The sequence below is a fragment of the Scyliorhinus canicula genome, chromosome 5 (assembly GCF_902713615.1).
Source record: "Scyliorhinus canicula chromosome 5, sScyCan1.1, whole genome shotgun sequence".
Taxonomy (NCBI): domain Eukaryota; kingdom Metazoa; phylum Chordata; class Chondrichthyes; order Carcharhiniformes; family Scyliorhinidae; genus Scyliorhinus; species Scyliorhinus canicula.
This window is the reverse complement of record NC_052150.1, coordinates 225,436,740-225,451,496: the sequence shown is the minus strand read 5'-3', so window position 1 is coordinate 225,451,496 and position 14,757 is coordinate 225,436,740. Positions and strand designations below refer to the sequence as shown.

The 14,757-nt window shown below is 52.6% G+C and overlaps 1 protein-coding gene across 4 annotated transcripts in view; it reads right to left on the bottom strand.

Moving 5' to 3' along the window:
• The window catches only part of LOC119966626 (golgin subfamily A member 6-like protein 22), a 287,183-nt gene that overhangs the window by 53,719 nt on the left and 218,707 nt on the right, over nt 1–14,757 (bottom strand). For all 4 annotated transcript variants that reach the window (XM_038798630.1, XM_038798631.1, XM_038798633.1 and 1 more), the window contains one exon: nt 1,454–1,519. In XM_038798630.1, the coding sequence (XP_038654558.1) occupies nt 1,454–1,519 (66 nt within the window). The remainder of the gene's footprint in view (nt 1–1,453; nt 1,520–14,757) is intronic.

Here is a 14,757-nt window from a genome sequence, read left to right as displayed (position 1 = left end):
CAAAAATGAAACATTCCACCCAAAAATGGATACATGGGCCGGATTTCCCTGGCCAATCACGCTGACCCGATCATCTAATCCGGCTGATGGTGCATCCCCAGCACGGATTTCCCAGCGGTGAGGGGGTGGAGTCAACGGAAATTCCTTTGGTGGGACTAGTACATCCCGCTGCAGGCAAATGACGGGCCACATCTGCAGCCGTGATAAGGTGCATGGACAGTCCCGCCCTTAGAGAGACAAGTACATGAATTGGATGGGAATAGAGGGATATGAACCCAGGAAGGGTAGAAGGTTATAGTTTAGACGGGCAGCATGGTCGGCGCAGGCTTGGAGGGCCGAAGGGCCTGTTCCCTGTGCTGTACATTTTTTGTTCTTTGAAACCTTACCCATCTGTTCAGAAACTTGCAAGATCAAACACAATGCCGGCTTTACTCTTGTCTGATCTTAATAGAACATAGAACATTACAGCACAGTACGGGCCCTTCGGCCCTCGAAGCTTTGGAAAGGGTTCAGAGGAGATTTACTAGGATGTTGCCTGGTATGGAGGGAAGGTCTTACGAGGAAAGGCTCAGGGACTTGAGGTTGTTTTCTTTAGAGAGGAGAAAGCTGAGAGGTGACTTAATAGAGACATATAAGATAGTCAGAGGGTTAGATAGGGTGGACAGTGAGAATCGTTTTCCTCGGATGGTGATGACCAACACGAGGGGACATAGCTTTAAATTGAGGGGTGGTAGATATAGGACAGATGTCAGAGGCAGTTTCTTTACTCAGAGAGTAGTAGGGGTGTGGAACGCCCTGCCTGCAACAGTAGTAGACTCGCCAAATTTAAGGGCATTTAAGTGGTCACTGGATAGACATATGGATGAAAATGGAACAGTGTAGGTCAGATAGGCTTCAGATGGTTTCACGGGTCGGCGCAACATCGAGGGCCGAAGGGCCCGTACTGCGCTGTAATATTCTATGCTCTATGTTGCGCCGACCCATGAAACCATCTGAAGCCTATCTGACCTACACTATTCCATTTTCATCCATTTGTCTATCCAGTGACCACTTAAATGCCCTTAATTCTGGCGCGTCTACTACTGTTGCAGCCTCCACTGTTTAATCTCCAGTGATTAAAAGGTAATACGGGACGAGGTATAAAATTGACATTCTACCTAATTTCTCAGGTTTCCCGCTCAGTATAAATTAGTGTCGAGGAGTATATGGCCAGATTATTCAGCAGTTTCAGTGCAGAGTTAGAAGTAAAACCTCATTAGCAGGCTGACTTCACAGACAATATAATGTTTTGCTTCACAAGGGAGGTAATTTTGTATCAGACCTCGGAAGAACTGGAGTGAGCTTCAGTCGTAACTTTGGACGCTGTGCCTCACTGAGCCTCGTTTTAAACTGCCGCAGTTCGACAACATGTCTTCTAGGGTCCCTCAGTTCAAGTCTCCTGTTCAGTACTTACTAGCTGGAGATTGGCGCTGCATGGGGCAAGTTGCTGGCTGTTGACCGACTGAGTATCCTGGTGAGGCTATAACAGAGCAGAGTGGAAGTAGTCAGTAACGTCTTCGACAGCAAAAGAAGTGCGAGAGATAAATTGACTGAGTGTTGCCAACATTTTGAATTTAATAATGTGGAACTTGCCGTTATCCCCTGATTTCTTTAGCAAAAGTTGATTTTACTATCCACCTTGCGCCTGATTATTCAATTCTCCGCCTCCCCAGCCCCATGTTCCTCGGTTGGATTCGCCGTTCCGCCATCAGCCAATGGGAATTTCCCATTGTGGCCACCCCGTGCCACCGAGATACCCACGGGCGGGGGGGGGGGGGGGGGGCGCTGACGATGGAACGGAGAAAGCCTCCTCTGGAGAATTCTCTATGTTGCGACCTCATCCCAATTGAGGGAACGGTGTAATATTTGGATTCCCATCCCCTTCGCTGAGATGTTAAAACCGCTACTCAGTTCAGCTAAGTGTTAAGGATCTCACAGTTTTATTCATTAATTTTCCTGACAACCAACCACAGGAAAAATTGATGAACTGCTCATTTATCTCATTGTTAAGATCTGCGCTGCCTTTTAAATCAATGCTGCTTCATAATAAACTGCGCTTCAAAGTCATTCATTCCTCATGAACTATATTGAGAGGCTGATAAGTACAAGTTATTTATTTCTAAATTGTCCACTGTGTTCAGTTAGTAGAAAGTGGAAATCAACAGAAATTGAGTTTCAGGCCTACAGCAGGCCTCAAGTACACAACCTGGCTGATCAGCCAATGCCATCCATGGACTCCATGGTTCAGGGTGCAAACTAAACCCGTCTGTTTGGTTCACAAGATGCCGACCGTTCTCCTCATGCAGCTGATAACAGAGCCTTCAGGATGCTGAGTAACAGCAGGAGGCAGAATTCCTAAAATTCTTTGCTGGAAGGTCATCCGAAGATCAAAAGGAAGATGTTCGGTTGGATATTCCGTTGTCGCCAAGGGCAAGATTCGTGGACTTGCACGCCAGCAAAACTGGTGCCTCACATGGACTGATTCAGCGACTGCTGAGGGACTAGTACTAGCTTCACGTGGAACACAATCGATTCCAATGAGAAAGGGAGCGGGATTCACCGGATTCACGATTGACACTCAGGAGGCTGACAAGCTGTAGCCGCGTATACACACTGCACTGCCCTAGTCCCCACACACACACCATCCCAGCCAACAAGATAGCAGCAAGGCGAGAGGCGCCAAGGTTCACTGATGCCCAGCTCGTGACCCTCCTGGACGTTGTGAAGGAGAGGCAGGCCACCCTGTACCCGGGAAGGAGGTTGCCAGCCGTCACCGTTCGCTGTGCCTGGGGCGCAGATGGCAGAGGTCCGTCAGCACCTTCAGCAACACTGGCCGGACTGGCCACCAGTGGCGGAAGAAACTGCACAACCAGCGCAGGGTGGCCAGGGTGAGTAGGCAGCACTGTGCCCCTGATACCAACCCCCGTCCCACATACCCGCAACCTCCCCCTGATGGCATCCAAACCCCCACGCTGCACCACATGCCGGCACCAATATTGGCGGCAATGGCCTGGTGCCCTGGTCAGTGAACCCTCCAGCGCCCCGCCTCCTGGGCTGCATGCGTCGGGCTGTTAACACTGTTGCTTTCTGTTCCCAACCCGCCCCCCCCCCCCTCCTCCCCTGCCAGGGTGGAAATCGGCTATGGGCGAGGAAGTGAGATCCTGCTGAGATGCGGGTACCACGCCACGTGTGTCAACTCCCCCCACACCACCCCATCCCCCCCCCCAGTCGGCGGTCTAATCCTGCTTGTTGTCTTGTGTCTCCCGCCCCCAGCAAATGCCGCAGCCACAGCCGGAGCCCCTCTGAGTGCTAAGCAATGATGGAAACAGCAGCACAGACAGCAGCCCTGGACAGGAGACCCGGAGCTCGAGACCGGGGATGACACAGATTTCCCGACACAGCTATCTCTAACACCCTGCAGCATCTCACAGGCACACACCTCGGTTGGCACTTTAGTGGAGAGGCTCCTGGCGCACTATCTGCTGCTCACTACGCAGCTGCCCCAGTCCATCAGGGGAAGGTAGGAACTCCCGAGGGGGAGATCGGTCGGCGGGCGAATCGACCTCTGGGACTAGCTTCCTCCAGATGGGCTTCGGGAACGGAGAGTCCCATTGATGGTGGACATACAGTCAGAGAGCCAGGGACTACATGAAGGGTTGTCGGGAAGAAGTCAGAACCTGTAGGTGCAGTTGGAAGAGTCCAACTGTGTACAGGGGCTGGGGATGGTGCCGACCATGCGTGCCACCCAGGCCTACACCACAAGGGTGGCATCTGCAGTGGAGGCATTGGGGGCGAGGGTTGTGACTATGGATCAGCATGTCCAAGGCCTGGGGCACTCTTTGCAGACACTGTCTGAGGCCCAGGACAGGGTTGCTATCTCACAGGCAGCCATGTACGGAGCCATCTGGAAATTTCAGCGGCGCTCCTGAGCGTGACCCAGCCACAGCAGGTCATGGCTGGGAATGTTGGCGGCATTGCCCAGGTGCTGGCCGATATGGGGCAGACAGAGAGGGCGATGGCCCAGTCACTGGCTGATGTCACACAGACCCAGAAGTTGGATTGTATTGGATTTGTTTATTGTCACGTGTACCGAGGTACAGTGAAAAATATTTTTCTGCGAGCAGCTCAACAGATCATTCAGTACATGGGAAGAAAAGGGAATTAAACAAAATTCAAGAAAATACATGAGAATACATAATAGGGCAACACAAGATATACAATGTAACTACATAAGCATTGGCATCGGATGAAGCAGACAGGGTGTAGTGTTAATGAGGACATTCCATAAGAGGGTCATTTAGGAGTCTGGTGACAGTGGGGAAGAAGCTGTTTTTGAGTCTGTTCGTGCGTGTTCTCAAACTTCTGAATCTCCTGCCTGATGGAAGAAGTTGGAAAAGTGAGTAAGCCGGGTGGGAGGGATCCTTGATTATGCTGCCCGCTTTCCCCCGGCAGCGGGAGGTGTAGATGGAGTCAATGGATGGGAGGCTGGTTCGTGTGATGGACTGGCTGGTATTCACGGCTCTCTGAAGTTCCTTGCGGTCCTGGGCCGAGCAGTTGCCATACCAGGCTGTGATGCAGCCCGATAGGATGCTTTCTATAGTGCATCTATAAAAGTTGCTAAGGGTTAATGTGGACAGGCCAAATTTTCTTAGTTTCCTGAGGAAGTATAGGCGCTGTTGTGCTTTCTTGGTGATAGCGTTGACGTGGGTGGACCAGGACAGATTTTTGGAGATGTGCACCCCGAGGAATTTGAAACTGCTAACCATCTCCACCTCGGCATCGTTGACGCTGACAGGGGTGTGCACAGTACTTTGCTTCCTGAAGTCGATGACCAGCTCTTTAGTTTTGCTGGCATTGAGGGAGAGATTGTTGTCGTTACACCACTCCACGAGGTTCTCTATCTCCCTCCTGTATTCGGACTCGTCATTATTCGAGATCCGGCCCACTATGGTCGTATCATCAGCAAACTTGTAGATGGAGTTGGAACCAAGTTTTGCCACGCAGTCGTGTGTGTACAGGGAGTAGAGTAGGGGGCTAAGTACGCAGCCTTGCGGGGCACCGGTATTGAGGACTATTGTGGAGAATGTGTTGGTGTTCATTCTTACTGACTGTGGTTTGTTGGTCAGATAGTCAAGGATTCAGTTGCAGAGTGAGGAGCCAAGTCCTAGGTTTTGGAGCTTTGATATGAGCTTGGCTGGGATTATGGTGTTTAAGGCGGAGCTGTAGTCAACAAATAGGAGTATGATGTCGGAGTCCTTGTTTTCGAGATGCTCTCGGGATGAGTGTAGGGCCAGGGAAATGGCGTCTGATGTGGACCGGTTGTGACGGTATGCGAATTGAAGTGGGTCAAGGCGTTCCGGGAGAATGGAGGTGATGCGCTTCATGATCAGCCTCTCGAAGAACTTCATTACAACTGACGTCAGGGCCACCGGGCGGTAGACATTGAGGCACGTTGCCTGGTTCTTCTTTGGTACCGGTATGATGGTGGTCTTCTTGAAGCAGGTGGGGACCTCGGAGTGGAGTAGGGACAGGTTAAAGATGTCTGTGAATACCTCTGCCAGCTGGTATGCGCGGGCTCTGAGTGCACGACCAGGGATCCCGTCCGGGCCCGTAGCCTTCCGTGGGTTCACTTTCAGGAAGGCCGATCTGACTTTGGAAGCTGTGATGGTGGGTATGGGTGAGTTATGGGCTGCTGGGGCACTTGACAGCAGATTGTTGGTTACCTGCTCGAACCGAGCATAGAATGCATTGAGTTCATCGGGGAGGGGTGCGCTGCTGCTGGAGATACTGCTCGGCTTCGCTTTGTAGCCCGTTATGTTGTTTAGTCCTTGCCACAACCGCCGAGTCTGTCTGTGGTGCCAATTTGACTGATGTGGCGCTGTCCCAGACACAGATGTGGCGCTGTCCCAGACACTGATGTGGCTCTGTCCCAGACACTGATGTGGCTCTGTCCCAGACATTGATGTGGCGCTGTCCCAGACACAGATGTGGCTCTGTCCCAGACACTGATGTGGCGCTGTCCCAGACACTGATGTGGCGCTGTCCCAGACACTGATGTGGCTCTGTCCCAGACACTGATGTGGCTCTGTCCCAGACACTGATGTGGCTCTGTCCCAGACACTGATGTGGCTCTGTCCCAGACACTGATGTGGCTCTGTCCCAGACACTGATGTGGCGCTGTCCCAGACACTGATGTGGCTCTGTCCCAGACATTGATGTGGCGCTGTCCCAGACACAGATGTGGCTCTGTCCCAGACACTGATGTGGCGCTGTCCCAGACACTGATGTGGCGCTGTCCCAGACACTGATGTGGCTCTGTCCCAGACACTGATGTGGCTCTGTCCCAGACACTGATGTGGCTCTGTCCCAGACACTGATGTGGCTCTGTCCCAGACACTGATGTGGCTCTGTCCCAGACACTGATGTGGCGCTGTCCCAGACACTGATGTGGCTCTGTCCCAGACACTGATGTGGTGCTGTCCCAGACACAGATGTGGCGCTGTCCCAGACACTGATGTGGCTCTGTCCCAGACACTGATGTGGCGCTGTCCCAGACACTGATGTGGCTCTGTCCCAGACACTGATGTGGCTCTGTCCCAGACACTGATGTGGCGCTGTCCCAGACATTGATGTGGCTCTGTCCCAGACATTGATGTGGCTCTGTCCCAGACACTGATGTGGCTCTGTCCCAGACACTGATGTGGCTCTGTCCCAGACACTGATGTGGCTCTGTCCCAGACACTGATGTGGCGCTGTCCCAGACACAGATGTGGCGCTGTCCCAGACACTGATGTGGCTCTGTCCCAGACACTGATGTGGTGCTGTCCCAGACACTGATGTGGCGCTGTCCCAGACACAGATGTGGCTCTGTCCCAGACACAGATGTGGCTCTGTCCCAGACACTGATGTGGCTCTGTCCCAGACACAGATGTGGCTCTGTCCCAGACACTGATGTGGCGCTGTCCCAGACACGGATGTGGCTCTGTCCCAGACACTGATGTGGCTCTGTCCCAGACATTGATGTGGCTCTGTCCCAGACATTGATGTGGCTCTGTCCCAGACACTGATGTGGCGCTGTCCCAGACACTGATGTGGCTCTGTCCCAGACACTGATGTGGCTCTGTCCCAGACACTGATGTGGCTCTGTCCCAGACACTGATGTGGCGCTGTCCCAGACACTGATGTGGCGCTGTCCCAGACACTGATGTGGCGCTGTCCCAGACACTGATGTGGCGCTGTCCCAGACACTGATGTGGCTCTGTCCCAGACACTGATGTGGCTCTGTCCCAGACACTGATGTGGTGCTGTCCCAGACATTGATGTGGCGCTGTCCCAGACACTGATGTGGCTCTGTCCCAGACACTGATGTGGCTCTGTCCCAGACACTGATGTGGTGCTGTCTCAGACACGGATGTGGCGCTGTCCCAGACACGGATGTGGCGCTGTCCCAGGCACTGATGTGGCTCTGTCTCAGACACTGATGTGGCTCTGTCCCAGACACTGATGTGGCGCTGTCCCAGACACAGATGTGGCTCTGTCTCAGACACTGATGTGGCGCTGTCCCAGACACTGATGTGGCTCTGTCCCAGACACTGATGTGGTGCTGTCCCAGACACTGGTGTGGCTCTGTCCCAGACACTGATGTGGCTCTGTCTCAGACACTGATGTGGCGCTGTCCCAGACACTGATGTGGCTCTGTCCCAGACACTGATGTGGTGCTGTCCCAGACACTGGTGTGGCTCTGTCCCAGACACTGATGTGGCTCTGTCCCAGACACTGATGTGGCGCTGTCCCAGACACGGATGTGGCTCTGTCCCAGACACTGATGTGGCTCTGTCCCAGACACTGATGTGGCTCTGTCCCAGACACTGATGTGGCTCTGTCCCAGACACTGATGTGGCTCTGTCCCAGACACTGATGTGGCTCTGTCCCAGACATTGATGTGGTGCTGTCCCAGACACTGATGTGGCGCTGTCTCAGACATTGATGTGGCGCTGTCCCAGACACTGATGTGGCGCTGTCCCAGACATTGATGTGGCTCTGTCCCAGACACTGATGTGGTGCTGTCCCAGACACAGATGTGGCTCTGTCCCAGACACAGATGTGGCGCTGTCCCAGACACTGATGTGGCTCTGTCCCAGACATTGATGTGGTGCTGTCCCAGACACTGATGTGGCTCTGTCCCAGACACTGATGTGGCGCTGTCCCAGACACTGATGTGGCTCTGTCCCAGACACTGATGTGGCTCTGTCCCAGACACAGATGTGGCGCTGTCCCAGACACTGATGTGGCTCTGTCCCAGACACAGATGTGGCTCTGTCCCAGACACAGATGTGGCGCTGTCCCAGACACTGATGTGGCTCTGTCCCAGACATTGATGTGGTGCTGTCCCAGACACTGATGTGGCGCTGTCCCAGACACTGATGTGGCTCTGTCCCAGACACTGATGTGGCGCTGTCCCAGACACTGATGTGGCTCTGTCCCAGACACGGATGTGGCGCTGTCTCAGACACGGATGTGGCTCTGTCCCAGACACGGATGTGGCTCTGTCCCAGACACTGATGTGGCGCTGTCTCAGACACTGATGTGGCTCTGTCCCAGACACAGATGTGGCGCTGTCCCAGACACTGATGTGGCTCTGTCCCAGACACTGATGTGGCTCTGTCCCAGACACTGATGTGGCTCTGTCCCAGACACTGATGTGGCGCTGTCCCAGACACAGATGTGGCGCTGTCCCAGACACTGATGTGGCTCTGTCCCAGACACTGATGTGGTGCTGTCCCAGACACTGATGTGGCGCTGTCCCAGACACAGATGTGGCGCTGTCCCAGACACTGATGTGGTGCTGTCCCAGACATTGATGTGGCTCTGTCCCAGACATTGATGTGGCGCTGTCCCAGACACTGATGTGGCTCTGTCCCAGACATTGATGTGGCTCTGTCCCAGACACAGATGTGGCGCTGTCCCAGACATTGATGTGGTGCTGTCCCAGACACTGATGTGGCTCTGTCCCAGACACAGATGTGGCGCTGTCCCAGACACGGATGTTCCACTCCCTGTGCTCCATGGCCGTGAGCACGCAGACCCAGGTCAAGACCAGAGTGTGCCTCCAGGAATGGCAATGCCAAGTGGCAGGGGAGCCTCAGGGGATAGCGCTGCTCACACTCCCATCCCATGGAGTAACCCTGGGCCATTGGGCACCCTGAGGGAGGGGGAGCTGATGGGGCGTGTGCTGGTGATTCCCACAGGGGAGGTGCCGTAACACCGTAGTGCACGGACTCCACCCCCTCCTCTACCTGGCACATCTGGTAAGCAGTAGGAAGAACAGGGCGGCACCACGCCACCTTGGACACCCGGACAGCAGCCAGGCCCATCCAGACCCAGTACCCCCAGAAGACGGCTGCCAACAGGGGTGTAGGTCGCAGGCAGCAGGAGTCACAGCCGGCCACTTCCACTCCTGGGGATCCACCGAGATGTAGTGTACAGGTCCGTATAGCCTGAAAGTTTGGCATCAGTTAAGTTGGCATGGATGCACGACACAGTTTAGTTATAGGGACTAGGGCACGTATCTGTAAATATTTGTGCCAGTTAACCCTGTTACAAAGTGCTTCGGTCCTCTGTCAGATCGGTGTGAGGGGTGGGCTGGTCCAGGCTGGCCAGAGAGGAGGGTCGGGAGTAGGGTGGGGGGGGGGGGGGGGATGGTGTGGTCTGGTCTCCCCATCCTCCCTTCAACCATCCCCACCACTGCCACCCCAGGGATATGATGGCACCGTGTGATGGAACGAGCAGCCCTCCAAGCTCGTGCCGACCATGCTGCCCGACTAAACTAAAATCTTCTACACTTCCTGGGTCCATATCCCTCTATTCCCATCCTATTCATATATTTGTCAAGATGCCCCTTAAATGTCACGATTGTACCCTGAAGGTGGCAATGCAGGTTGATAGAGTGGTCAAGAAGGCATACAGCATGCTTGCCTTCATCGGACGGGGTATTGAGTACAAGAGTTGGCAGGTCATGTTACAGTTGTATCGGACTTTGGTTAGGTCACATTTGGAATACTGCGTACAGTTCTGGTCGCCACATTACTAGAAGGATGTGGATGCTTTAGAGAGGGTGCAGAGGAGGTTCACCAGGATGTTGCCTGGTATGGAGGGTGCTAGCTATGAAGAAAGGTTGAGTAGATTAGGATTGTTTTCGTTGGAAAGACGGAGGGTGAGGAGGCACCAGATTGAGGTCTACAAAATTATGAGTGGTATGGACAGGGTGGATAGCAACAAGCTTTTTCCAAGAGTAGGGGTGTCAATTACAAGGGGTCACGATTTCAAAGTGAGAGGGGGAAAGTTTAAGGGAGATGTGCGTGGAAAGTTTTTTACGCAGAGGGTGATGGGTGCCTGGAACGCTTTGCCAGCGGAGGTGGTAGGGGCGGGCACGATAGCATCATTTAAGATGCATCTAGACAGATATATGAATGGGTGGGGAACAGAGGGATGTAGACCTTGGAAAATAGGAGACAGGTTTAGATAAAGGATCTGGATCGGCGCAGGCTGGGAGGGCTGAAGGGCCTGTTTCTGTGCTGTAATTTTCTTTGTTCTTTGTCCCTGCTTCCACCACCTCCTACGGCAGCGAGTTCCAGGCACCCACTACCCTCTGTGTAAAAATCTTGCCTCGTACATCTCCTCTAAACCTTGCCCCTCGCACCTTAAACCTATGCCCCCTAGTAATTGACCCCTCTACCCTGGGGAAAAAGTCTCTGACTATCCACTCTGTCTATGCCCCTCATAATTTTGTAGACCTCTATCAGGTCGCCCCACAACCTTCGTCGCCCCTGTGAGAACATAATGATCATTGTCTCCGAAAAGTCCCCCCACTGACACTTGATCTATTTGGCCCACCTCTTTTCCAAGAACCAGGTTCAACAGTGCATCCTTTCTTATTGGCGTGGGCACATACTGATGTGGAAAATGTATGCCTCTCTCTGACCTTCACACTACCACTGTCTCCGTCTACATTTGCATAATTAAAAGTCCACGATTATAACTACTCTATAATGTTTGCATCTCTCTGTAATTTCCCTGCCGAATTGTTCTTCCACTTCCTTCTCACTAGCTGGCTACACTGAGCAATATAATTGCCCCTTTGATGAATGTAAGATATTGTTATATTTCATATTTGCTGCAGTAATGTTATTAAAAATCAGACTTAAGATGCACACAGCCAGTATGTCGGCTAAAGCTGTGATTAAGGCAGGTAATAATTGATTTTAACCATGTACTTTACAGATAGTGGGCTAATGGAATACTGTTTTGGCTTTTGGAGGATCCCTGGGGTGGAGATAATTTATACGGGATTGTGTTTTGATCCTGGCTAACCAGGTCATGGGACATCTTGTAGGAGGTGACAGCAGAATACCTTCTGCTTAGGGTAGATACGATGGAACTAAGGTGAGGAGCCAGGTCTGTCTGTAGTTTCAGTTTGCCATGGGATTTTAAGTTGAACAGGAGTGCCTTGATTGGCTGAAGGCTGAAAGTTTCTCTCTTGAGAACTTGGCACAGAGAAAAGTAAGTAAACCTGATTTGTTAACTTTATTTATAAGTGGTCTTCGAACTGTATTGATTTGCTTAATTGGAATATATATATTTGGTTGCAGGTACAGGGAGTTAGTTAAAGTATTTCCTTTTATTTAGAAGTGTTAACTGCAAAGCTATTACTTTGCTGCTAATGTGATTGATTTTTAATTTAAATTAAAGTTTGTTTCAACAAACCACTTCTGAGGTACAGTCACCTTTCCTCACAGTTTTACAAATTGCAAATGGTTGGGTTCTGATCCAGGATTCTAATACACGCTTGTTGTTCCTTAGCTCTAGCCAAATTGATTCTGTCCTTGAACCCTCTGGGACAGCTACTGGAGCATCGACCCGGTTTCTCTCCACAGATGCTGACTGACCGGCTGAGTATTTCCAGCTTTGCTTTTTGCTGCTGCTTCAGATTTTTGGCATCGGCAGTATTTTGCTTTTGGTAGAAAGGGGAAAGGCCGGCCCTCATGGTGGGGCCCAGGGAACTCATCATCTCTGCCTCCGCTCAGGCCCAGTTGACGTCCGCGGGTGGTAGCCTCCTGCCCACCCTGGGGAAGAGGGTGTCCCACCGCTCCTTCACAGCATCCAGCAACATCTCCAGCTCTGCATCCGTGAACCTCGGGACCGTTCTTCGTGGTGCCATCTTCTTGGTTGGAACGAGCGGGTGTGGGGAGTGGAGTGCTTACATGCAGCTCCAGCTCATCAAGCTCTCTCGTGCCAATTCTGGCCCCAGCGAATCCCACGCCAATGTGAGTTGGAATTGCACTGGTTTCAGATGGGCAGAGCACTGGCCCATTAGCATGTCGTGAATGGCTCGCCGACTGGTACCCCAGTCAGGACTGGGGAACATTCCTGATTCATTCCCATCAACATTTAAGCTGCAATTTTCCAGTTGATGCAATTCACTTTCCCCGTTGTTTACACACCCCCACCAGCGGACCTCCCAGTGGCGTGGAGCAGTTACAATGGGAAATCCCGTTGACAAGCGGAGGGATGATAAACTCCGGCTGGCAGCGAATGATGCTCCACTGAGAAACACACAGGTTGGGGACTGGAGAATCCCGCCCTTCTTCGTTCCTCGACGCCGATTTAGTAATCGCCGATCAGGTGGAGAATCCCTTTTTACGATAGAATCAGGGTCAGCGCCTGTTTTCGCATAGCCCGGCGGCCCCTCCAAAATGGCGTCATCGAGGAACGTGCTGCATTCCGTTTGGACGGCCGCAGGTGCTCCGGCCCCGATGGGCCGAGTTCCCAACTGCGTATGGTCTCAGCGGTCGGGAACCTGGCGTGGAGCTGCGGACTGTGTCCACAGTTGGGTGGGCGAGGGCGAGGGGGACTGGTGGCGGCGTGCATGTTGTCCGGCGCGACTGTTGCAGGTCATCGCTGTGCGCGTGCGCAGCCACGGACCCGGCAATTCTCCAGCTGATTTTGGCGTGGGGGAAGGGAGTTTTATGTGACGCGGCTGCTCGCCCCTCACCAGCCAGACAATCGGAGCTGGGGCGCCGCCAATTTTTTTTTTTGACGTAAAACGCCACGGATCTTCCGGACATAGCCTGACAATCGGAGGATTTAGCACTTAAGTCTCTCAAAAGGAGAATCCCACCCATTATCAGGCTCAGAGATCCTATTTTATATTGATTTTATATTGTGGCTATGCTTAGCGGGGGTGTGCTTGATTCAGAAGTTGTGGAATATTGGTCACTGAGATTGATGGACCAACTTCACCCTGTTTGAATTTCATGTTGCAGCTGCCGAGAGACCAAGGTGGTGTTTGCAGAAAACTTTGGTGCTGTTTCGGACTGATGTTCTTCTTCATTCGAGCTTCAGCTGTTGGCTTCTTCCTCTGAGCACGAGGGGACTTTAGGGCTGAACTTGCCGGATCCTGGCCCTGGGTCACTGTCCGTGTGGAGTTTGCACATTCCTCCCGTGTCTGCGTGCGTTTCACCCCCACAACCCAAAGATGTGCAGGTTAAGTGGATTGGCCACGCTAAATTGCCCCTTAATTGGAAAAAAAAGAATTGGGTACTCTAAATTTATTTTTTAAAACGGACTCAACTTGCCTGAGTGGCAACCAGAGTTGAATTGCCAATCCATTCCTACTTCATTACCTTGAAGTTTAACTGATCCTGTCTCGCTGACGACCTTTCAACTCAGACCAGGCAAGAACCCTGTCGTATAGCAAGGGTTTGAAGCCTTGTCGAGCACTGTTAAATCGGACGGAAGGAGACAGTGTCCCATTATTTTATTGACTGCCCAACTCAGGTGTGTTTGAAGATCAAGCCAGGATGAAGTTAGGATTATCAGGTAAGTGGTTAGAATTTGGGATGACTGTTCGGCCAGTCACTGGGGCGGAGGTTGGTGATTTTGGAGGGTCAGCCAGCTGGCGTGGGGGTGGGGCGTGGGGGTGGGGCGGGGGGGGGGGGGGGGGGGGGGGGGGGGGGTTGCGATAGAAGGTACCACAGTCAAATTTGCAGATAACGCTAAAATAGATGGGAAAGCAAGCTGCAGTGAGGAAATAAGATATTTATAAATCTGTCCTGTCCATGCTTGGCCTCCCTCACATACTCCTTGTCGGAAAAGGCCTGCTGTTCATATTCCTCCTGCAGCACGTCACCCCTCTGCTGCGCGATGTTGTGGAGGATGCAGCAGGCTACCGCGATGTGGACGTCCCTCCCAATACCGTAGAGCCCTCCAGAGCAGTCCAGGCACCTGAAGAGCATCTTCAGGATGCCGAAGCACAGCACGATAATGGCCCTGGGCGCGGCATGGGCATTGTTGCAGCAGGTCTCTGCGTCGGTCAGTGGCCTTTGAATATGCATTATCAGCCACCACTGCAGCAGATAACCCCTGTGTGGTGGTATGATTTGCATAGCTGTCTGCCATTGGTGCAGAACACCGGCTTACCATTGGCCCTGGTCGGTCATGTGCCTCTCGACCGATTGGTTGAGACCAGTCATGTGACGGCTCTCCGATTGGTCAAGAGGCTGAATTAACCACGCCTCCATACCGAGGTATAAATAGTCAGAACACCCGGCGGTCGTCCATTTATTGTAGTCAACCGCAGGGCTAAGTTCTAGCTTATTAAAGCCTAACTTTTGTACAGCAACTCGTCTCACGTGCAATTGATGGCTCATCACCCTGTCA